The sequence below is a fragment of the Salmo salar genome, chromosome ssa19, assembly GCF_905237065.1.
Source record: "Salmo salar chromosome ssa19, Ssal_v3.1, whole genome shotgun sequence".
NCBI classification, from domain to species: Eukaryota; Metazoa; Chordata; class Actinopteri; order Salmoniformes; family Salmonidae; genus Salmo; species Salmo salar.
In genome coordinates, this window is record NC_059460.1 from 85,525,892 (window position 1) to 85,549,648 (window position 23,757).

Genomic DNA, 23,757 nt, shown 5'->3' on the forward strand with positions numbered 1-23,757 from the left:
AGCTAGGCAGGTCATACTGTATAGATCACTAGCAGCTAGGCAGGTCATGCTGTTTAGATGGATCATTAGCAGCTAGGCAGGTCATACTGTATAGCTGGATCACTAGCAACTAGGCAGGTCATACTGTATAGATCACTAGCAGCTAGGCAGGTCATGCTGTATAGATGGATCACTAGCAGCTAGGCAGGTCATACTGTATAGATCACTAGCAGCTAGGCAGGTCATACTGTATAGATGGATCACTAGCAGCTAGGCAGGTCATACTGTATAGATGGATCACTAGCAGCTAGGCAGGTCATACTGTATAGAGGGATCACTAGCAGCTAGGCAGGTCATGCTGTATAGATGGATCACTAGCAGCTAGGCAGGTCATACTGTATAGATGGATCACTAGCAGCTAGGCAGGTCATACTGTATAGATGGATCACTAGCAACTAGGCAGGTCATACTGTATAGATGGATCACTAGCAGCTAGGCAGGTCATACTGTATAGATGGATCACTAGCAACTAGGCAGGTCATGCTATATAGATGGATCACTAGCAGCTAGGCAGGTCAGACTGTATAGATCACTAGCAGCTAGGCAGGTCATGCTGTATAGATGGATCACTAGCAGCTAGGCAAGTCATCCTGTATAGATGGATCACTAGCAGCTAGGCAAGTCATGCTGTATAGATGGATCACTATCAACTAGGCAGGTCATACTATATAGATCACTAGCAGCTAGGCAGGTCATGCTGTATAGATCACTAGCAGCTAGGCAGGTCATGCTGTATAGATATATCACTAGCAGCTAGGCAGGTCATACTATATAGATCACTAGCAGCTAGGGAGGTCATGCTGTATAGATAGATCACTAGCAGCTAGGCAGGTCATACTGTATAGATCACTAGCAGCTAGGCAGGTCATACTGTATAGATGGATCACTTGCAGCTAGGCAGGTCATGCTGTATAGATGGATCACTTGCAGCTAGGCAGGTCATGCTGTATAGATGGATCACTAGCAGCTAGGCAGGTCATGCTGATTAGATGGATCACTATCAGCTAGGCAGGTCATGCTGTATAGATGGATCACTAGCAACTAGGCAGGTCATACTGTATAGATAGATCACTAGCAGCTAGGCAGGTCATGCTGTATAGATGGATCACTAGCAGCTAGGCAGGTCATGCTGTATAGATGGATCACTAGCAGCTAGGCAGGTCATACTGTATAGATGGATCACTAGCAGCTAGGCAGGTCATACTGTATAGATGGATCACTAGCAGCTAGGCAGGTCATACTGTATAGATGGATCACTAGCCGCTAGGCAGGTCATACTGTATAGATGGATCACTAGCAGCTAGGCAGGTTTAGCTTCAGCGTATTAAACATGTTCTATAACTTAAGGGAAAATAAATAAACATAAATATGGGTTGTATTTACAATTACATTTGTAGGAGAGGAGAAGAGAAGGAGAGGAGGAGAGGAGAGAAGGAAGAGAAGGAGAGGAGGAGAGAAGGAGAGGGAAGAGAAGGAGAGGAGGAGAGAAGAGGAGGAGAGGAGAGAAGAAGAGGAGGAGAGGAGAGGAGAAGAGGAGGAGCCGGAAGAGAAGGAATATAGCCTTAAATATACCCTTCCTAAAGGGAGTGTATTATTCAGCCTACTCACTAGTGTCTATCTGACAGCAGTTTGAACCCCAGAGTGCAATTCATCATCACACAATCATAGATATCCCCATATCAAAACACACACACACACACACACACACGTGGGAGCATTTTGACGACAGCACTAGTGTTGGGATCCATGTCTTGGTTAAACAACAACAGATTCTCTGGGAGATGGTACATACTAGAACTGTTGGAGGGTAACTGTGCGCGTGTGTGTGTGTACGTGTGTGTGTGTGTGTGCGTGTGTGTGTGTGCGTGTGTGTGCGGGCGTACGAGCGTGAGTGTTTCTAATCATTGTAATCCAGGGATTCTCCCCGCTCTCTAACTCATCTGACGACAACAACCACACAACAGATGTCTTTCTGATGCAACAAAAAACTAGACTTTATTTCAAGTGAATCCAGATAAACTGTTGTGTTAATCCCGCCGTCTGTTAAGATAGGCCATTAACCCGACCTTAATAACTCACTGTTCTCAAAAGCGATTTATTTTATTTTATTTAACTAGGCAAGTCAGTTAAGAAAAAAAAATCTTATTTTTAATGACGGCCTAAGAACAGTGGGTTAAGTGCCTTTTTCAGGGGCAGAACGACAGATTTTTACCTTGTCAGCTCGGGGATTCAATCTTGCAACCTTTTGATCTCGCAACCTTTCGGTTACACGTCCAATGCTCTAACCACTGCTGGTACATTTACAAGGTTCTGTATGATGACAGGTCTGCCCAGGCTGGCATGCACTTCATCAGGCCGTACCAATACAGAGTCAATGTGCAGGGGAACGAGGTAATTGAGGTAGAGATCTACATATAGGTAGGATAAAGTGACTAATTCTAAAGAATTAGTGCAAAAAGGGTCAATGCTTATAGGTAAATAGTTAACCAATAGCTACACAGACAGACTATTTATCAGTCTTATAGGTAAATAGTTAACCAATAGCTACACAGACAGACTATTTATCAGTCTTATAGGTAAATATTTAACCAATAGCTACACAGACAGACTATTTATCAGTCTTATAGGTAAATAGTTAACCAATAGCTACACAGACAGACTATTTATCAGTCTTATAGGTAAATAGTTAACCAATAGCTACACAGACAGACTATTTATCAGTCTTATAGGTAAATAGTTAACCAATAGCTACACAGACAGACTATTTATCAGTCTTATAGGTAAATAGTTAACCAATAGCTACACAGACAGACTATTTATCAGTCTTATAGGTAAATAGTTAACCAATAGCTACACAGACAGACTATTTATCAGTCTTATAGGTAAATAGTTAACCAATAGCTACACAGACAGACTATTTATCAGTCTTATAGGTAAATAGTTAACCAATGGCTACACAGACAGACTATTTATCAGTCTTATAGGTAAATAGTTAACCAATAGCTACACAGACAGACTATTTATCAGTCTTATAGGTAAATAGTTAACCAATAGCTACACAGACAGACTATTTATCAGTCTTATAGGTAAATAGTTAACCAATAGCTACACAGACAGACTATTTATCAGTCTTATAGGTAAATAGTTAACCAATAGCTACACAGACAGACTATTTATCAGTCTTATAGGTAAATAGTTAACCAATAGCTACACAGACAGACTATTTATCAGTCTTATAGGTAAATAGTTAACCAATAGCTACACAGACAGACTATTTATCAGTCTTATAGGTAAATAGTTAACCAATAGCTACACAGACAGACTATTTATCAGTCTTATAGGTAAATAGTTAACCAATAGCTACACAGACAGACTATTTATCAGTCTTATAGGTAAATAGTTAACCAATAGCTACACAGACAGACTATTTATCAGTCTTATAGGTAAATAGTTAACCAATAGCTACACAGACAGACTATTTATCAGTCTTATAGGTAAATAGTTAACCAATAGCTACACAGACAGACTATTTATCAGTCTTATAGGTGGGTAGAAAATGTTCAGGGTTCTGTTGGTACTCAGTGCATCCCCAGGAGAATGATTACTTTCAGCTGTGAGGAAAGACTAGAGGTATAGAAGAGTCCCCCAGGAGAATGATTACTTTCAGCTGTGAGGAAAGACTAGAGGTATAGAAGAGTCTCCCCAGGAGAATGATTACTTTCAGCTGTGAGGAAAGACTAGAGGTATAGAAGAGTCTCCCAGGAGAATGATTACTTTCAGCTGTGAGGAAAGACTAGAGGTATAGAAGAGTCTCCCCAGGAGAATGATTACTTTCAGCTGTGAGGAAAGACTAGAGGTATAGAAGAGTCTCCCAGGAGAATGATTACTTTCAGCTGTGAGGAAAGACTAGAGGTATAGAAGAGTCTCCCCAGGAGAATGATTACTTTCAGCTGTGAGGAAAGACTAGAGGTATAGAAGAGTCTCCCAGGAGAATGATTTCTGAATTTGTTATAGTGTACTGGTACGGAGGGTTATAGTACTGGTACGGAGGGAGGGAGAAGGGGGGATGGACGGAGGGAGGGAGAGGGGGGGATGGACGGAGGGAGGGAGGGAGAGGGGGATGGACGGAGGGAGGGAGAGGGGGGATGCACAGAGGGAGGGAGAGGGGGAGAGGGGGGATGGACGGAGGGAGGGAGAGGGGGGATGGACGGAGGGAGGGAGAGGGGGGGATGGACGGAGGGAGGGAGAGGGGGGATGACGGAGGGAGGGAGAGGGGGGATGGATGGAGGGAGGGAGAGGGGGGATGGACGGAGGGAGGGAGAGGGGGATGGACAGAGGGAGGGAGAGGGGGGATGGACGGAGGGAGGGAGAGGGGGGATGGACGGAGGGAGGGAGAGGGGGGGATGGACAGAGGGAGGGAGAGGGGGGGATGGACAGAGGGAGAGATGGCTGGAGGGAGGGAGAGGTTAAATTGCAGAGAGAGGGGTGGAGGGAGAGAGAGAGAGAGAGGGAGGGTTGGTTGGTTGGATGGAGGGAGACAAGGGAGTGAGGGAGGGAGAGAGATGTAGTGAGAGAAGGGAGTGAGGGAGGGAGAGATGAGGATGGAGTGAGAGGAGGGAGTGAGGGAGGGAGAGGGATGTAGTAAGAGAAGGGAGTGAGGGAGGGAGAGGGATGTAGTGAGAGAAGGGAGTGAGGGAGGTACAGATGAGGAGGGAGTGAGGGAGGGAGAGATGAGGAGGGAGTGACACTAAATGTTGGATTCCAGTGAAGTTCCCCCACACAGATTCTAACCATCCCAACCATCCCAACCATCCCAACCATTCCTCCAACCTTGACTCTAGAGATGTTTCAGCACATTTTGGACAGAAACTATGAGGGGTGGCCAGTCCTCTTCTGGCTGTGCCGGGTGGATATTATAACAGAACATGGACAAGATGTTCAAATGTTCATAAATGACCAGCATGGTCAAATAATAATAATCATAGTAGTTGTCGAGGGTGCAACAAGCACGTCCGGACACTGTGGGATGACTCGTTTGTATAGTGTCAAAAGACACACAGGTGTCTGTAATCATGGCCAAATGAGGCCTAATATCATTGGTTAATTCTCAAATATAAAAATGGCATACAAAGAACAGCATACAAAAAAAAAAAAAAAATGGATAGCATACGATCATAGATTCATTTTAGACTACACAAGCTTACAAACAATTACAATGGCAAAGTCACAATAATCACAAGAATGGCTTCAGATCAAAGTCTATGTTGAGACCGAAGGGAGCGCGGGTCTTTAAGTTAAAGATCCAGGCAGCCTCTCATTTTAACAATACATTATCAAGGTCACCCCCTCTCCTAGGGAGGGTGACATGTTCGATGCCAATATAACGCAGAGACGAAATCGAGTGGTTTGCTTCCAAAAAGTGGGCCGCAACTGGGTAAGTCGAGTTTTACCACCTAATGGTGCTACGATGCTCTGAGATATGTACTTTTAATTCACGCTTTGTTTTACTCACATCATTTTTACCACAAGGACAAGTTATAAGATAAATAACTGCCTTAGTGGAACACGTAATAACACCTTTGATTGGGATCTGTTTCCCTGTTTGGGGATGTTTGAAGGATCTACATTTATAAGTGCCATTGCATTGAGCACAGCCATTAAACTTGTAAACATGAATAATGTCTTACTCACTTTGGTGTTGGCGTTTCCATGGACGATCACTGGCAGTGTGTCGTACACGGTGTTTCTGACTCGTACTCTCTCCGTCCCAAACTTCAGAAGAACTTCGTCTTTAGGGAGAGACAGGAGAACAGAAGAACAGGGTTTATTATGCTGGCTACTGGGGCAGGGCCTTACAGTATCTAAACATAATCCCAACCCTTTATTTATCTGGCTGTCACAAGGCTCTGTCTGGATTCTGTCTGGCTCTTTGGCTCTTTGGCAAAACACACAGTCACAGGCAAAAACAGAACTCAGTATCTGTCTATTAAAATGTAGTCTCTCTCTGTGAATAAGGTCGTGAAAATGCTAAACGTTGTTTTTACAGATTGGTACAATTCCAAAATCTATAAATACTTTTCCTGAGTTTAATTTTCATCGGCTGGAGATAAGAAACCGGGAGCAGTTTAAAGAACACAGACTCCAGAAACCTGAGAGTTTAAAAGACAAACAGGAAACGGTTTACAGCAGGGGATAGAGGGGTAAAGTGAGCCAAAGGTTTAGTTGAGCCACCCCATGTTTCTAGGAAACCATACACAAAATGTATAATTTGACCAAATATTTAGGAAAAGGTTCATCATTTCATTTCATGAAGTCTGTGAAGGAGGAAACCACATGGAAAAAAGTGGCAAGCAAGTTAGGCCCAAGAAACAGACTTTCACCAAGCCAAAGGAGTGAATTCGGAAAGTATTCAGACCCCTTGACTTAATACATATTTTTGTTGTTACAGCCTTATTCTAAAATGGATGAAATTGTTTTTTTTCCCCTCATCAATCTACACACAATACCTCATAATGACAAAGCAAAAAAAAACTTTTTTTTTAAAACATTTTTGCAAATGTATAAAATATAATAAAAATGCACATTTGGCAGCGATTACAGCCTCGAGTCTTCTTGGGTATGACGCTATAAGCTTGTCACATCTGCTTCTCCAATTATTCTCTGCAGATCCTCTCAAGCTCTGTCAGGTTGGATGGGGAGCGTTGCTGCACAGCTATTTTCAGGTCTCTCAAGAGATTTCGATCAGGTTCAAGTCCGGGCTCTGGCTGGGCCACTCAAGAACATTAAGAGACTTGTCCCGAAGCTACGCCTACATTTTTTGGGGCTGTGTGCTTAGGGTCGTTGTCCTGTTGGAAGGTGAACCTTTGCCCCAGGCTGAGGTCCGTAGCACTTGAAAGCAGGTTTTTTATCAAGGATCTCTCTGTACTTCGATCTGTTCAGCGGCAAGTCCCTGCCGCTGAAAAACATCCCCACAGCATGATTCTGCCACCACCATGCTTCACAGTAGGGATGGTGCCAGGTTCCCTCCAGATATGTGATGCTTGGCATTCAGGACAAAGAGTTCAATGTTGGTTTCATCAGACCAGAGAATATTGTTTCTCATGGTCTGAGAGTGCTTTTAGGTGCCTTTTGGCAAACTCCAAGTGGACTGTCATGTGCCTTTTACTGAGGAGTGTCTTCCGTCTGGCCACTCTACCATAAAGGCCTGACTGGTAGAGTGCTGCAGAGATGGTTGTCCTTCTGGAAGGTTCTCCCATCTCCACAGAGGAACTATGGATCTCTGTCAGAGTGACATTCGGGTTCTTGGTCAGTTTGGCCGGGCGGCCAGCTCTAGGAAAAGTCTTGATGGTTCCAAACTTCTTCCCTTTAAGAATGATGGAGGCCACTGTGTTCTTGGGGACCTTCAATGCTGCAGAAATGTTTTAGTACCCTTCCCCAGATCTGTGCCTCGACACAATCCTGTCTCTGAGCTCTACGGACAATTCTTTTGACCTCATGGCTTGGTTTTTGTTCTGAAATGCACTGTCAACTGTGGGACCTTATATAGACAGGTGTGTGCCTTTCCAAATCATGTCCAATGAATTGAATTTACCACAGGTGGACTCCAATCAAGTTGTAGAAACATCTCAAGGATGATCAATGGAAACAGGATGCACCTGAGCTCAATTTCAAGTCTCATAGCAAAGAGTCTGAATACTTATGTAAATAAAGGAGAAAAAAAATTTGTATTGTATTGGTAATACATTTGCTAAAATAAAACAAATAAAACTTTTTTTCACTTTGTCATTATGGGGTATTGTGTGTAAATTAATCCGAAAAAAAATATTTAAACAATTTTAGAATAAGGCTTTAATGTAACAAAATGTGGAAAAAGTCAAGGCAACTGAATACTTGCTGAATGCACTGTATTGTGTAAAAGGTTTTTATCATGCTTTTATTTACCAAAGTCAAATGTTTTGTAAATCAGTCAGGGGTCTCTATAAGCTACAATAGGAGGTTGTAAACCATGACAGGTCATCCTTTTAGCTGTGTGGGCTAATATGCTGTAGTCACAATGGCCATGGGGTAAATTGAGCCAATGGCCATGGGGTAAATTGAGCCAATGGCCATGGGGTAAGTTGAGCCAATGGCCATGGGGTAAGTTGAGCCAATGGCCATGGGGTAAGTTGAGCCAATGGCCATGGGGTAAGTTGAGCCAATGGCCATGGGGTAAGTTGAGCCAATGGCCATGGGGTAAATTGAGCCAATGGCCATGGGGTAAGTTGAGCCAATGGCCATGGGGTAAGTTGAGCCAATGGCCATGGGGTAAATTGAGCCAATGGCCATGGGGTAAATTGAGCCAATGGCCAACATACAAATGATGATCACATTCGGTCAGTTTTATGCATCATATGATGTGTATGTTGCATTGTGTCACGTATATGAACTCAAGATGGAGCATTTTTATTGGTACAGAGCAGACATCATCGTAAGTTGAGCCAATGGCCTTGGGGCAGACATCATCATCATCATCATGCCCCGCGTATACAAACGTAAAACAAGCTGGGATCTAGCCCCCCCCCCTTGAGATTCCAGAGAGCAGCCAAGGAAGTGAGAGAAGAAGTCCATTTGAGCAGCAGCAAGGAATGAAGAAATAAGATCGAATGACTCTGAAGAGGTGGACGAACTAAAATTAAACAAACAAGGAACTTTGTGAAGAGAGGCTGCGACAGAGTAGCAGAGGAATTCACAATGTCTTATCTGATGACATGGAGTCTGAGCTTGATAAACATATAAAAAAAATCTCGCAGACCAGTTTTCATGAGCTTACTAACGTCAAATGCAGAGAACTTGCCTACGAATTGGCACATCAAAATATCATCCCTGTCCCAGACAACTGGTCAAGAAATGGAAGGTTAAGTGATATTGAAACAGAGAGATCTACATCAGGTATGTAGGCATACATTTAAGATATACAATATACCACACCCCCATTACATGAATTAAACTTTATCCTACCAGCACAAGACACCATCACCCACGTACCCAAATGACGGCTCAACTTACCCTGTCCCCATTCTAAACGTACCCCATACCCGGGGTATGTTGTGCCAAGAAACAAAACTGTTATGTTTAAATTAATTCTGATTATTTCCAGGGATAGACAACATCATGAAATATATGTAGATATCATTGTTTGAAAGAACACCATTTTTCCCTTGACGGAGTGATGCTGAACGTAAAGAGACGGCAAAACATACCCCATTTTGCCCTAGTAAGGGCTTGCTGTTGTAACTCACCAATTGCTCCATTTAAATTCTGGAAAATCTGAGACTTGTGGTCCAAGCTCATGTTCAAACTCTCCTGAAAAACATAAAGAACATTAAAAAAAATGAGGAGTGAAATCGTCTGGTTATTTTAATCGGTTTGTCTTCTGGGGTATGATGTGTTTTCAGGCATTTTACGAGGACATGTGGTGGGATAACAATCCTGGTTACAGTTCCAGTTATCATGACCATGATGTAAACGGTACTTACAGCACTTACCCTCTGTAAAGGCTCCAGGTATGTCTATGTCTATACTGAACACATTCCTTAATAATATCAGTCCGAGATATCGTATTCCCATTTCATGCTTCAAAAAAACCAACTTTATAAGAGGTTTTAAAAATAGGTTCTATGTGACTCAACATTCCATAGTTGTCAGAATATTTATATTTACTTTCAATGCATGATTAATATATAATTCACCAATACATTTCTTGGCAATCCCTAAAACATATTGCTATCAGGTTGTAAATCATTGCTGCCACAACACGCCTACCACTATGAGGATGCAAATATTTTTTTGTGAAACAATTAAGAAATAAGACCAAAAAAAACAGAAAACTTGAGCATGCATAACTATTCACCCCCCAAAGTCAATACTTTGTAGAGCCACCTGTTGCAGCAATTACAGCTGCAAGTCTCTTGGGGTATGTCTCTATAAGCTTGGCACATCTAGCCACTGGGACTTTTGCCCATTCTTCAAGGCAAAACTGCTCCGGCTCCTTCAAATTGGATGGGTTTCGCTGATGTACAGCAATCTTTAAGTCATACCACAGATTCTCAATTGGATTGAGGTCTGGGTTTCGACTAGGTCATTCCAAGACATTTAAATGTTTCCCCTTAACCTGTTATGGATAGGGGGCAGTATTTTCACGGCCGGATAAAAAACGTACCCGATTTAATCTGATTATTACTCCTGCCCAGAAACTAGAATATGCATATAAGTATTAGCTTTGGATAGAAAACACTCCAAAGTTTCTAAAACTGTTTGAATGGTGTCTGTGAGTATAACAGAACTCATATGGCAGGCCAAAACCTGAGAAGATTCCAAACAGGAAGTGCCCTCTCTGACCATTTCTTGGCCTTCTACACTCTCTTTTTGAAAACTGAGGATCTCTGCTGTAACGTGACACTTCCTACGGCTCCCATAGGCTCTCAGAAGGCAGCAGAATGGGGAATGATGCCTTTGCAGCCCATGGCTGAAAAACAGTAGCGCATTTGGATAGTGGTCGATCTGAGAACAATGAGACTGGGGGCGCGTGCACGAGAAGACTCCATGTTTTTATTTTCAGTCTTTGAACGAAAACAACGACTCCCGGTCGGAATATTATCGCTTTTTTACGAGAAAAATCGCATAAAAATTGATTTTAAACAGCGTTTGACATGCTTCGAAGTACGGTAATGGAATATTTTGAAATTTTTTGTCACGAAACGCGTCGGGCGCATCACCCTTCGTCACCCTTCAGATAGTGTCTTGAACGCACAACAAAACGCCGCTATTTGGATATAACTATGGATTATTTGGAACCAAACCAACATTTGTTATTGAAGTAGAAGTCCTGGGAGTGCATTCTGACGAAGAACAGCAAAGGTAATCCAATTTTTCTTATAGTAAATCTGAGTTTGGTGAGGGCAAAACTTGGTGGGTGTCAAAATAGCTAGCCCGTGATGGCGAGCTATCTACTCAGAATATTGCAAAATGTGCTTTCACCGAAAAGCTATTTTAAAATCGGACATAGCGATTGCATAAAGGAGTTCTGTATCTATAATTCTTAAAATAATTGTTATGTTTTTTGTGAACGTTTATCGTGAGTAATTTAGTAAATTCACTGGAAGTTTTGGTGGGTATGCTAGTTCTGAACGTCACACGCTAATGTAAAAAGCTGTTTTTTGATATAAATATGAACTTGATTGAACAAAACATGCATGTATTGTATAACATAATGTCCTAGGAGTGTCATCTGATGAAGATCATCAAAGGTTAGTGCTGCATTTAGCTGTGGTTTTGTTTTTTGTGACATTATATGCTAGCTTGAAAAATGGGTGTCTGATTATTTCTGGCTGGGTACTCTGCTGACATAATCTAATGTTATGCTTTCGCTGTAAAGCCTTTTTGAAATCGGACAGTGTGGTTAGATAAAGGAGAGTCTTGTCTTTAAAATGGTGTAAAATAGTCATATGTTTGAAAAATGGAAGTTTTTGGATTTTCGAGGACTTTGTATTTCGCGCCACGCCCATCACTGGATATTGGAGCAGGTGTTCCGCTAGCGGAATGTCTAGATGTAAGAGGTTAAACCACTCGAGTGTTGCTTTAGCAGTATGCTTAGGGTCATTGTCCTGCTGGAAGGTGAACCTCCGTCCCAGTCTGAAATCTCCAGAAGACTGAAACAGGTTTCCGTCAATAATTTCCCTGTATTTAGCATCATCCATCATTCCTTCAATTCTGACCAGTTTCCCAGTCCCTGCCGATGAAAAACATCCCCACAGCATGAAGCTGCCTCCACCATACTTCACTGTGGGGATGCTATTCTCGGGGTGATGAGAGGTGTTGGGTTTGCACCAGACATAGCATTTTCCTTGATGGCCAAAAAGCTAAATCTTAGTCTCATCTGACCAAAGTACCTTCTTCCATATGTTTGGGGAGTCTCCCACATGCCTTTTGGCAAACACCAAGTGTTTCTTTAAGCAACAGCTTTTTTCTGGCCACTCTTCTGTAAAGCCCAGCTCTGTGGAGTGTACGGCTTAAAGTGGTCCTATGGACAGATACTCCAATCTCCGCTGTGGAGCTTTGCAGCTCCTTCAGGGTTATCTTACGTCTCTCTGTTGCCTCTCTGATTAATGCCCTTCTTGCCTGGTCCGTGAGTTTTGGTGGGCGGCCCTCTCTTGGCAGGTTTGTTGTGGTGCCATATTCTTTCCATTTTTTAATAACTGATTTAATGGTGCTCCGTGGGATGTTCAACGTTTCTGATATTTTTTAGAACCCAACCCTGATCTGTACTTCTCCACAACTTTGTCCCTGACCTGTTTGGAGAGCAACTTGGTCTTCATGGTGCTGCTTGCTTGGTGGTGCCCCTTGCTTAGTGGTGTTGCAGACTCTGGGGCCTTTCAGAACAGGTGTATATATACTGAGATCATGTGACAGATCATGCAGCACTTAGATTCACACAGGTGGACTTCACTTAAATAATTATGTGACTTCTGAAGGTAATTGGTTGCACCAGATCTTATTTAGGGGCTTCACAGCAAAGGGGGTGAATACATATGCATGCAGCACTTTTCACTTTTTTATTTTTTTTATATTTTTTTCATTTCACTTCACCAATTTGGACTATTTTGTGTATGTCCATTACATGAAATCCAAATAAATCAAAAAAATTCTGCACTGTATCTTCCTCTATATTTTTTACTACAAAACATAGAAGTGTGCCATTGTATGTAGTCAGTGCGTGCTGTGAATATGAGACTAAATACTTCATATTTTACTACTTTGATAGACATAAGTCCCAATACATTTGGTCCCTAAAACGGGGGGGACTATATACAAGAAGTGCTGTCATTTCTAAATGGTTCACCTGTTACCATTTCAAATGCAAAGTGCTGGAGTATAGAGCCAAAACAACCAAAACTGTGTCCCAATACTTTGAGCACCTGCTGGAGATGATGAATATGAAGTTGAACATTTTTGAAAATTTCCCTTTAAAGTATTTTCATTTATTTTTGCATTTTAGATTGTGAAGCATATAAGAAAAAGTTGAAGTCGGGAGTTTACATACACCTAGGTTGGAGTCATTAAAACTCATTTTTCAACCACTCCACAAATTTCTTGTTAACAAACTATAGTTTTGGCAAGTCGGTGAGGACATCTACTTTGTGCATGACACAGGTAATTTTTCCAACAATGGTTTACAGACAGATTATTTCACTTATAATTCACTGTATCACAATTCCAGTGGGTCAGAAGTTAACATACACTAAGTTGACTGTGCCTTTAAACAGCTTGGAAAAATCCAGAAAATTATGTCATGCCTTTAGAAGCTTCTGATAGGCTAACTGACATAATTTGAGTCAAATGGAGGTGTACCTGTGGATGTATTTCAAGGCCTACCTTCAAACTCAGTGCCTCTTTGCTTGACATCATGGGGAAATCAAAAGAAATCAGCCAAAACCTCAGAAAAAGAATTGTAGACCTCCACAAGTCTGGTTCATCCTTGGGAGCAATTTTCAAATGCCTGAAGGTACCACATTCATCTGTCCAAACAATAGTACGCAAGTATAAACACCATGGGACCACACAGCCGTCATACCGCTCAGGAAGGAGACGAGTTCTGTCTCCTAGAGATGAATGTACTTGGGTGCGAATAGTGCAAATCAATCCCAGAACAACTGCAAAGGACCTTGTGAAAATGATGGAGCAAACCCTATATTGCCATAACCTGAAAGGCCGCTCAGCAAGGAAGAAGCCACTACTCCAAAACCGCCATAAAAAAAAGCCAGATTACGGTTTGCAACTGCACAAAGATCGTACTTTTTGGAGAAATGTCCTCTGGTCTGATGAAACAAAAATAGAACTCTTTGGCTATAATGACCATTGTTGTGTTTGAAGGAAAAAGGGGGATGCTTGCAAGCCGAAGAACACCATCCCAACCGTGAAGCACGGGGGTGGCAGCATCATTTTGTGGGGGTGCTTTAATGCAGGAGGGACTGGTGCACTTCACAAAATAGATGGCATAATGAGGGAAGAAAATTATGTGGATATATTGAAGCAACATCTCAAGACATCAGTCAGGAAGTTAAAGCTTGGTCGCAAATGGGTCTTCCAAATGGATAATGACCCCAAGCGTACTTCCAAAGTTGTGGCAAAATGGCTTAAGGACAACAAAGTCAAGGTATTGGAGTGGCCATCACAAAGCCCTGACCTCAATCCTATAGAAAATGTGTGGGCAGAACTGAAAAAACGTGTGCGAGCAAGGAGGCCTTCAAACCTGACTCAGTTACACCAGCTCTGTCAGGAGGAATGGGCCAAAATTCACCCAACTTATTGTGGGAAGCTTGTGGAAGGCTACCCAAAACGTTTGACCCAAGTTAAACAATTTAAAGGCAATGCTACCAAATACTAACTGAGTGTACGTAAACTTCTGACCCCCTGGGAATGTGATGAAAGAAATACAAGCTGAAATAAATAATTCTCCAAACTATAATTCTGACATATCACATTCTTAAAATAAAGTGGTGATCCTAACTGACCTAAGACAGGGAATTTTAACTAGGATTAAATGTCAGGAATTGTGAAAAACTGAGTTTAAATGTATTTGGCTAAGGTGTATGTAAACTTCCGACTTCAACTGTACATTGTTTGAAGTACAATTGACCAACACACAGTAGCTACCGTAGAAGCTGTAAAACCTTGGTAGAGCATGGGTGGAATAGGCATTGTGGCGCTCATGTAAATTTCTCTTCTCTTCAGACTAGTTTAAACATAGTTTTGTTGTTTTTCATTTCTATGGTTTTAAAACCCGGAAGGTGATTTTCATTAAAGGTACAAACACCGGTCCGTTTTTCAATAATGCCTGGTAGGCTACTTAGGTATCATAGCAGAGCTGTGCTTAATATGAGCAGCTGAGAAATAAATAAAACAGGATTTATTTCCCTCCACACATCAGCCATTTGAGGGGCTCTCACTGCCAGACAGTTGATTTCCTGTCCAAACTCTGTGGGCTCTCCAACCTTGTTCCTGCAGCTAACCAGTGAGAAACAAAGTCAAATACATTCAGCAACATCGATAGTAACATGTATTCATAACGAAACATATTTTCACTAAACTGTTGACAGCCCCTCTGAGTGCTCGAGAACGGAAAATAAAAGAGAGAGAGAGAGAGAGAGAGAGAGAGAGAGAGGAGAGGAGGAGGTGGTGAGATATCTTGTAGAGGCTAAAGGTATAATTTAATGCGTCGGCCTATTAATTATGGAAACATTAAACTAATCCCTATTACTAGGCTATATTCAAAATCAAAATACAAAATTCAATAGAATTGTTAGCTAACAGTACGTCGCCCTGCACAATCAATGAACCAAAAGCCTGGGGCTATACGTCCTCTGCCAGATTCGCGGATAGACATTGTGGAGCGTAGCATAAGGTAAACCGGTCGATAATGATAATGACAATGACAGTCAAAAGGTGATTAATCAAATGTGTTTAATTTTGGAGTCTAGGCTAAACCAATTATGTACGAAAGGCATCTTAAATCGGTTTAGTTGTATGTTTCTCTGCCGTGCGTAATATGCAGTAGGCTATGTATTGTATAACGAACGGCACAATCATAATTTTAATTCGGTTTATTTTCGGCTTGGGCTCCATAAGCCTACGCTCCAACGTGCATATCTCTTAAATAATTCTGAATAGATCCACCATTGAGTACAAAAACAACACTTGTTAGAGAATATTTTACATAGAAATAACATCTGTTTTCCCTAACAACAGTGGTGAAACTAACCAATACACATTTTAGTGCTGTTTTTATTTCTTCATTTTGTGCTGCGACTCTTGCTGTATTTTTTTTTTTTTATGTTTTGAAGGAATCATCGCCTGTGAAAGCGCTGTCCGTTTCGTTGTGTTAGGCTGTGAAACAACATTAAAACAACCACCTTCTCCACTTTGTTTCAACCTGTTGTCAAACTTCTTTCTTTAAATTGTTCATCACAGCGAAGGGTGAGTTTTAAAAGCACGATACCGCTTTGATGAAAGGTGTTTGATGTGATTTTAAATAATAGAGCCCTGAGTACCAGGCCATTAGGACCTGACGTTCGTTAGCGAGTTGTGTATTACCAACACATGTCCAGAATGCATAAGAGGAGATTAAACATGAACTCAACGGTCACGTGTAATTTTACTGCGGTCGTGACTCATGACTTCTGGCGTGGCGATAATACAGTCACCGTAGCAACCGTAGGAACCGCAATAATGTATATACTGAAGCACATTCCTGAGCATTTACCCGATAGAAAAGTCCCAGGTATATTAGAAGAAAGAAAAAAAATAAGAGTTTTAGGATGTGAATTACACGGGACCATTACTCACCCTCTGTTGAGGGTCCAGGTATATTTTGGTGTAGAACAGCTGGTCGTCATCGTTCTCGTGAAGGTTCCACTGCTCGACGAGCTTGTTCACATACGGGGCGTAACCCATGATGCCTAGGGGTTCAAAACAGACAGAGTTAAAAACCCAGATTGAGTTAAAACAAAAAAAAATGTGGGTCCTATAAAACAAAGTATTGTGGGTGATTGTGCTGTAGTATGGGGTGTACTGTGGGTGATTGTGCTGTAGTATGGGGTGTACTGTGGGTGATTGTGCTGTAGTATGGGGTGTACTGGGTGATTGTGCTGTAGTATGGGGTGAACTGTGGGTGATTATGCTGTAGTATGGGGTGTACTGTGGGTCATTATGCTGTAGTATGGGGTGAACTGTGGGTGATTGTGCTGTAGTATAGACAAACTGTAGTATAGACAAACATTGGCCCGTACTGAGGAGCTCAGTGACTTTCAACGTGGCACCGTCATAGGATGACACCTTTCCAACAAGTCAGTTCGTCAGATTTCTGCCCTGCTAGAGCTGCCCCCGGTCAACTGTAAGTGCTGTTATTGTGAAGTGGAAACGTCTAGGAGCAACAACGGCTCAGCTAAGTGGTAGGCCACACAAGCCCACAGAACGGGGCCGCAGAGTGCTGAAGAGCGTTGCACGTAAAAATCATCGGTCCTCGGTTGAAAGACTCACTGCCAAGTACTATACTGCCTCTGGAAGCAACAAGAACTGTTCGTCTGGAGCTTCATGAAATGGGTTTCCATGGCCGAACAGCCACACACAAGCCTAAGATCACCATGCACAATGCCAAGTGTCGGCTGGAGTGGTGTAAAGCTCGTCGCGGGGAGATGGTTTGTCGAGATCGGTGTGGAAGAACTTGACTGGCCTGTACAGAGCCCTGACCTCAACCCCATCGAACACCTTTGGGATGAATGTGAACGCCGAATGCGAGCCAGGCCTAATCACCCAACATCAGTGCCCGACCTCACTAATGCTCTTGTGGAGCCCGCAGCAATGTTCCAACATCTAGTGGAAAGCCTTCCCAGAAGAGGTGAGGCTGTTATAGCAGCAAAGGGGGAACCAACTCCATATTAATGCCCATGATTTTGGAATGAGATGTTCGACGAGCAGGTGTCCACATACTTTTGGTCGTGTAGTGTATAAAGCCACATGACCACATCTACTGGGGAACCAAGTCAAGCCTCCTGGTGAAAACAATGGTCCTGACTCTAAACACCCCTCTCCTGTCCTGTCCTGACTCTAAACACCCCTCTCCTGTCCTGACTCTCAACACCCCTCTCCTGTCCTGTCCTGACTCTAAACACCCCTCTCCTGTCCTGTCCTGACTCTAAACACCCCTCTCCTGCTCTGACTCTAAACACCCCTCTCCTGCTCTGACTCTCAACTCACCCCTCTCTTGACTCTAAACTCACCCCTCTCCTGCTCTGACTCTCAACTCACCCCTCTCTTGACTCTAAACTCACCCCTCTCCTGTCCTGACTCTAAACTCACCCCTCTCTTGACTCTAAACACCCCTCTCCTGCTCTGACTCTCAACTCACCCCTCTCCTGTCCTGACTCTAAACTCACCCCTCTCCTGTCCTGTCCTTACTCTAAACACCCCTCTCCTGTCCTGTCCTGACTCTAAACTCACCCCTCTCCTGTCCTGTCCTGACTCTAAACTCACCCCTCTCCTGCTCTGACTCTAAACGCACCCCTCTCCTGCTCTGACTCTAAACTCACCCCTCTCCTGCTCTGACTCTAAACTCACCCCTCTCCTGCTCTGACTCTAAACTCACCCCTCTCCTGCTCTGACTCTAACCTCACCTACTTTCCAGTTCTGACCGACTCTAAACTCACCCCTCTCCTGTCATACCATTCCCCAAACAAACCAAGGTTTCACCTCTCCGTGACACTCCAGACCAGGTCCAAATAAAATAGAACAGAGACAGTCATCAGGACCTGTCCCTGTTAGTTTAGGTCCCTGGGTGGTGTGGTTAGTTTGGCCCCTGGGTGGTGTGGTTAGTTAGGTCCCTGGGTGGTGTGGTTAGTTTGGCCCCTGGGTGGTGTGGTTAGTTTGGCCCCTGGGTGATGTGGGCCGGCAGCCTGCCCTCTCCTGGCCTCAGAGACACAAACACAACCTGTAATTTGTTGCAGAGTACGGCCCACGGGGGGGGACCAAGACAAATAAACATGTCAACTTAATGACAGCCATGCACCAGAAGCTGCTATCAAGCTACAGGCTTTATAGAGGCCAGGCTGAGAGGGGACTACAGGAAACAACAATAATCAACCGTTCTAAATAAAAATAGCATTAGGATGTTTACACACTACACAGCAATCATCATAACACAGTTCTGGATGTAAGGAGTAAGTCAACAGGATTGTCCTCTCGTTGGTCTATTGGAGGTGATGAATGAGATGCAGAAGACCTGCAGTTTAGCCGAATCATCAGTCCTCCAGACAGGAAAGACCTTGGTGACCGTCCCAGTGCCCCGTTCGTGAAGTTTACAGAGAAAACACATTCTCTATTGTTTGTATTCTCTCTACGTGAACACACAATCTCTGTGTGTGTGTGTTGTCCTTCCTCTACGAGCGATCAGTGTTGACACAGAAGAGCAGTGTCTTTCAGGAACGGTGACAAAAGTTAGAGTCACGTCAAGTGCTATCGTTCAAAGGACTGACCTCATTCTTGATCTGTGAGTTCTATGAGTTCTCCTAAACTCTGGGCTGTAGAGGGACGACCTATGAGTTCTCCTAAACTCTGGGCTGTAGAGGGACGACCTATGAGTTCTCTTAAACTCTGGGCTGTAGAGGGACGACCAATGAGTTCTCCTAAACTCTGGGCTGTAGAGGGACGACCTATGAGTTCTCCTAAACTCTGGGCTGTAGAGGGACGACCAATGAGTTCTCCTAAACTCTGGGCTGTAGAGGGACGACCTATGAGTTCTCCTAAACTCTGGGCTGTAGAGGGACGACCTATGAGTTCTCCTAAACTCTGGGCTGTAGAGGGACGACCTATGAGTTCTCCTAAACTCTGGGCTGTAGAGGGACGACCTATGAGTTCTCCTAAACTCTGGGCTGTAGAGGGCGACTTTCTTAAACTCTGGGCTGTAGAGGGACCACCTATGAGTTTCGTCCTAAACTCTGGGCTGTAGAGGGATAGATTCTCTTAAACTCTGGGCTGTAGAGGGACCACCAATGAGTTATCCAGTCTCTAAACTCTGGGCTGTAGAGGGATTCTCCTAAACTCTGGGCTGTAGAGGGACCACCTACGAGTTCTCCTAAACTCTGGGCTGTAGAGGGACCTGTTCTCCTAAACTCTGGGCTGTAGAGGAACCACCTACGAGTTCTCCTAAACTCTGAGCTGTAGAGGGCTTCTCCTAAACTCTGGGCTGTAGAGGGACCACCTACGAGTTATCCGGGTAAACTCTGGGCTGTAGAGGGCCCTATGAGTTCTCCTAAACTCTGGGCTGTAGAGGAATCACCTATGAGTTCTCCTAAACTCTGGGCTGAAGAGGGTTTCTAAACTCTGGGGGGTAGAGGAATCACCTACGAGTTATCCTACTCTAACTCTGAGCTGTAGAGGGTTTCTAAACTCTGGCGGGTAGAGGAATCACCTACGAGTTATCCGAGGTCCTCTAACTCTGAGCTGTAGAGGAATCCCCCAGTTTCTAAACTCTGGGGGGTAGAGGAATCACCAATGAGTTCTCCTAAACTCTGGGCTGTAGAGGAATCACCTACGAGTTCTTCTAAACTCGGGGGTAGAGGAATCACCTACGAGTTCTTCTAAACTGGGCTGTAGAGGAATCACCTACGAGTTCTTCTAAACTGGGCTGTAGAGGAATGATCTTGGAGTTATTTTTGTTATTTTTGTAAATTAAAGAGTGACCATCGGGTTATTGGTCACCTCTCCTGACCAAGGCCCTTCTCCCCCTGATTGCTAAGTGTGGCCGGGCAGCCAGCTCTAGGAAGAGTGTTGGTGGTTCCAAACTTCTTTGATTTAAGAATGATGGAGGCCACTATGTTCCTGGGGATATTCAACGTTGAATACTTTTTTTGGCCCCCTTCTCCCCAGATCTGTGCCTCAACACAAACCTACAGACAATTCCTTCGACCTCATGGCTTGGTTTTTGCTCTGATATGCCCTGTCAACTTTGGGACCTTATATAGACAGGTGTGTGCCTTTCCAAATCATGTATAATCAATTGAATTTATCACAGGTGGACTCCAATCAAGTTGTAGAAACATCTCAAGGATGATCAATGGAAACAAGATGCACCTGAGCTCAATTTCGAGTTCCATAGCAAAGGGTCTTTAAACTTACGTAAATAAGGTATTTCTGTTTTTTGCAAACATTTCTAAAAACCTGTTTTCACTTTATCATTATGGGGTGTGTAGATTGCTGAGGAATTGTTTTAAATTAAATTAAATTAAATCAATTTTAGAATAAGGCTGTAACGTAACAAAATGTGGAAAAAGTCAAGGGGTCTGAATAATTTCCAAAGGGACTGTAAGTAGTGTTTCGTTCAAGGCAACTTGGAACCTTGGGACTTTTCCGGCATGGAAACTCGTTGTAGAAACAAGAGGTTTTGAGTTTCCTACTTGGAAAGTATCAGAATCAATCAAAAGGAAGCTCTATGCAACAACAACAAAAACATACGCACATTTTAACTAGGAGGTTCAGAGTTTCTGAGTTGTCTTAAACACGTCATCGGGTCTAACAGTCATGTCGCTCCGAACTGCACATGTGCAGGACATCAAATCAAAGGCTGTCCAATCAAAAAAGTTGTTTTAGATTTTTTTTTTTTTATGTGTCAGTTTGTCACTTTCACAAGGTTGCAGTAATGAACGTTTCAGCTACTCAAGACATTCTCAAATCTGGGGTTTGTCTTCAGATTTCAAGAAAATTAACAAGCTAAGGATACATTTTTCATTTCTCCCATTGACTTGCCAAACCCCAAACCCCGGTTTGGTCTGTCGAGTCTGCTTCACGAAACTGTCCCGGAAGTATCGCAATGTTGGGCCTCTGGGTTTAGAAACTCTGTGATGACAGTGTTCTGGACCCACCTCCTGAGTTGAGGAAGCGTTTGCCGCTGCGGACGGATGGGTATTTGTCCTGTAGGCGTTTATCAGGCCAGATCAAACCCTCGGCAGCAAACAGGACCTTGTGGTTGGCTTCCTGGAACTTCCTCAGTATCTCCTCTGGTCCCCCTGCGAAGATTAGATCATAACTGGAGAGAGAGAAGATGGGGGGGTAGAGAGAGAAGAGAGAGAGGGTAGAGAGAGAAGAGAGAGAGAGAAGAGAGAGAGGGTAGAGAGAGAGGAGAGAGAACAGAGAGAGGGTAGAGAGAGAAGAGAGAAATAGGGTAGAGAGAAAAGAGAGAAAGGGTAGAGAGAGAAGAGAGAAGGGGTAGAGAGGGTAGAGAGAAAGGGTAGAGAGAGAAGAGAGAAGGGGTAGAGAGAGAGGGTAGCAAGAGAACAGAGAGAGTAGAGAGAAGAGAAGAGAGAGGGTAGAGAGAGAGAAGAGAGAAAGAGGGTAGAAAGAGAGAGAAGAGAGAGAGGGTAGAGAGAGAAGAGAGAGAGGGTAGAGAGAGAAGAGAGAGAGTAGAGAGAGAGAGTAGAGAGAGAAGAGAGAGAGGGTAGAGAGAGAAGAGAGAGAGAGAGAAGAGAGAGGGTAGAGAGAGAGGGTAGAGAGAGAAGAGAGAGTAGAGAGGGTAGAGAGAGAGGGTAGAGAGAGAAGAGAGAGGGTAGAGAGAAAGAGAGAGAGAGAGAAGAGAGAGAGGGTAGAGAGAGAGAGAGAGGGTAGAGAGAGAAGAGAGAGAGGGTAGAGAGAGAGAGAGAGAGAGAGAGAGGGTAGAGAGAGAGAAGAGAGGGTAGAGAGAGAAGAGAGAGGGTAGAGAGAGAAAGAGAGAAGAGAGAGAGGGTAGAGAGAGAGAGAGAGAGAGAGAGAGAGAGAGAGAGAGAGAGAGAGAGAGAGAGAGAAGAGAGAGAGAGAGAGAGAGAGAGAGAGGGTAGAGAGAGAAAAGAGAAGAGAGAAGAGAGGGTAGAGAGAGAAGAGAGAGAGGGTAGAGAGAGAAGAGAGAGAGGGTAGAGAGAGAAGAGAGAGAGAAGAGAGAGAAGAGAGAGAGGGTAGAGAGAGAGGGAAGAGAGAGGGTAGAGAGAGAAGAGAGAGAGGGTAGAGAGAGAAGAGAGAGAGAAGAGAGAGAGGGTAGAGAGAGAGTAGAGAGAGAGAGAGAGAGAGAGAGAGAGAGGGTAGAGAGAGAAGAGAGAGAGAAGAGAGAGAGGGTAGAGAGAGAGTAGAGAGAGAGGGTAGAGAGAGACGAGAGAGGGTAGAGAGAGACGAGAGAGTACAGAGAGAGTAGAGAGAAAAGAGAGAGAGGGTAGAGAGAGAAGAGAGAGAGAAGAGAGAGAAGAGAGAGAGGGTAGAGAGAGAGTAGAGAGAGAGAGAAGAGAGAAGAGAAAGAGAGGGTAAAGAGAGGAGAGAGAGAGGGTAAAGAGAGAAGAGAGAGAGAGAGGAGAGGGTAGAGAGAGAAGAGAGGGTAGAGGTTAAATCACAGCATATTTATACATATCCAGACCCGTAGTTATACTACTCTGGACAGCTTCCCCCCATTTCCTCCTCGAACTCCTCTTATCTATTCAACATCTGTGACCACTCCTAGCAACTGGGCCGTAACTGTCTCCACGGTAGATAGAAATCTGAATGAAAACATTTCAACTTTATTTAACCAGGTAGGTTAAATAAAGAGAACAAGTGAGACATTCCCCACGCTGAACAAGGGTGTCCAGCACACATTCATGGATTTAAATAGCCAATGAATACACAGATTGGCACATATGTGTTTTTTAAATAGCCAATGAATAAACAGATTGGCACATATGTGTTTTTTTAAATTGTATTATTATTGCTCATTACAAAAATTATATTTTAGTCTTGGGAGGTGTGTTTCCTGACCGATTACACGTTTGGTTAACGATTGCCCCCCAAGACCCCCCCCCCCACATGAAAAATCCCCAGAATAAATGATAAAATAACTCAATAAATCTGTAATAATTGTTTACATATTTGCCAAAGATGTTTCAGTTGCTCAATTGTACATCTAACTAAAGAGTTTGTTATTTATTAAAGAAAATGTGCGACGTGTTGTCTTATGTAAACAAAGTCAGAGCTGCTGGTCAGGTCCGTCTCGCTGTTTATACTAATGCATAAAGAGCAGTCACCGCAGCTGTTCACCCCATGTTAGAGGGGGAAAATGGACATCGTCAAATCAAAACTCCACCATTTATTCACCCGTTGCGACGCACAGATGTTCCAAACTCCGTTAAAGACTAGACT

At 43.4% G+C, this 23,757-nt stretch overlaps 1 protein-coding gene across 1 annotated transcript in view; it reads right to left on the bottom strand.

Moving 5' to 3' along the window:
• LOC106579751 (procollagen-lysine,2-oxoglutarate 5-dioxygenase 2) overlaps positions 1–23,757 on the bottom strand; it is a 128,109-nt gene that overhangs the window by 55,825 nt on the left and 48,527 nt on the right. Inside the window, exons 4-7 of the mRNA XM_045702853.1 lie at positions 21,489–21,652; positions 16,420–16,532; positions 9,318–9,381; positions 5,731–5,828 (exon numbers count right to left, since the gene is read on the bottom strand). Of these exons, the coding sequence (XP_045558809.1) occupies positions 5,731–5,828; positions 9,318–9,381; positions 16,420–16,532; positions 21,489–21,652 (439 nt within the window). The remainder of the gene's footprint in view (positions 1–5,730; positions 5,829–9,317; positions 9,382–16,419; positions 16,533–21,488; positions 21,653–23,757) is intronic.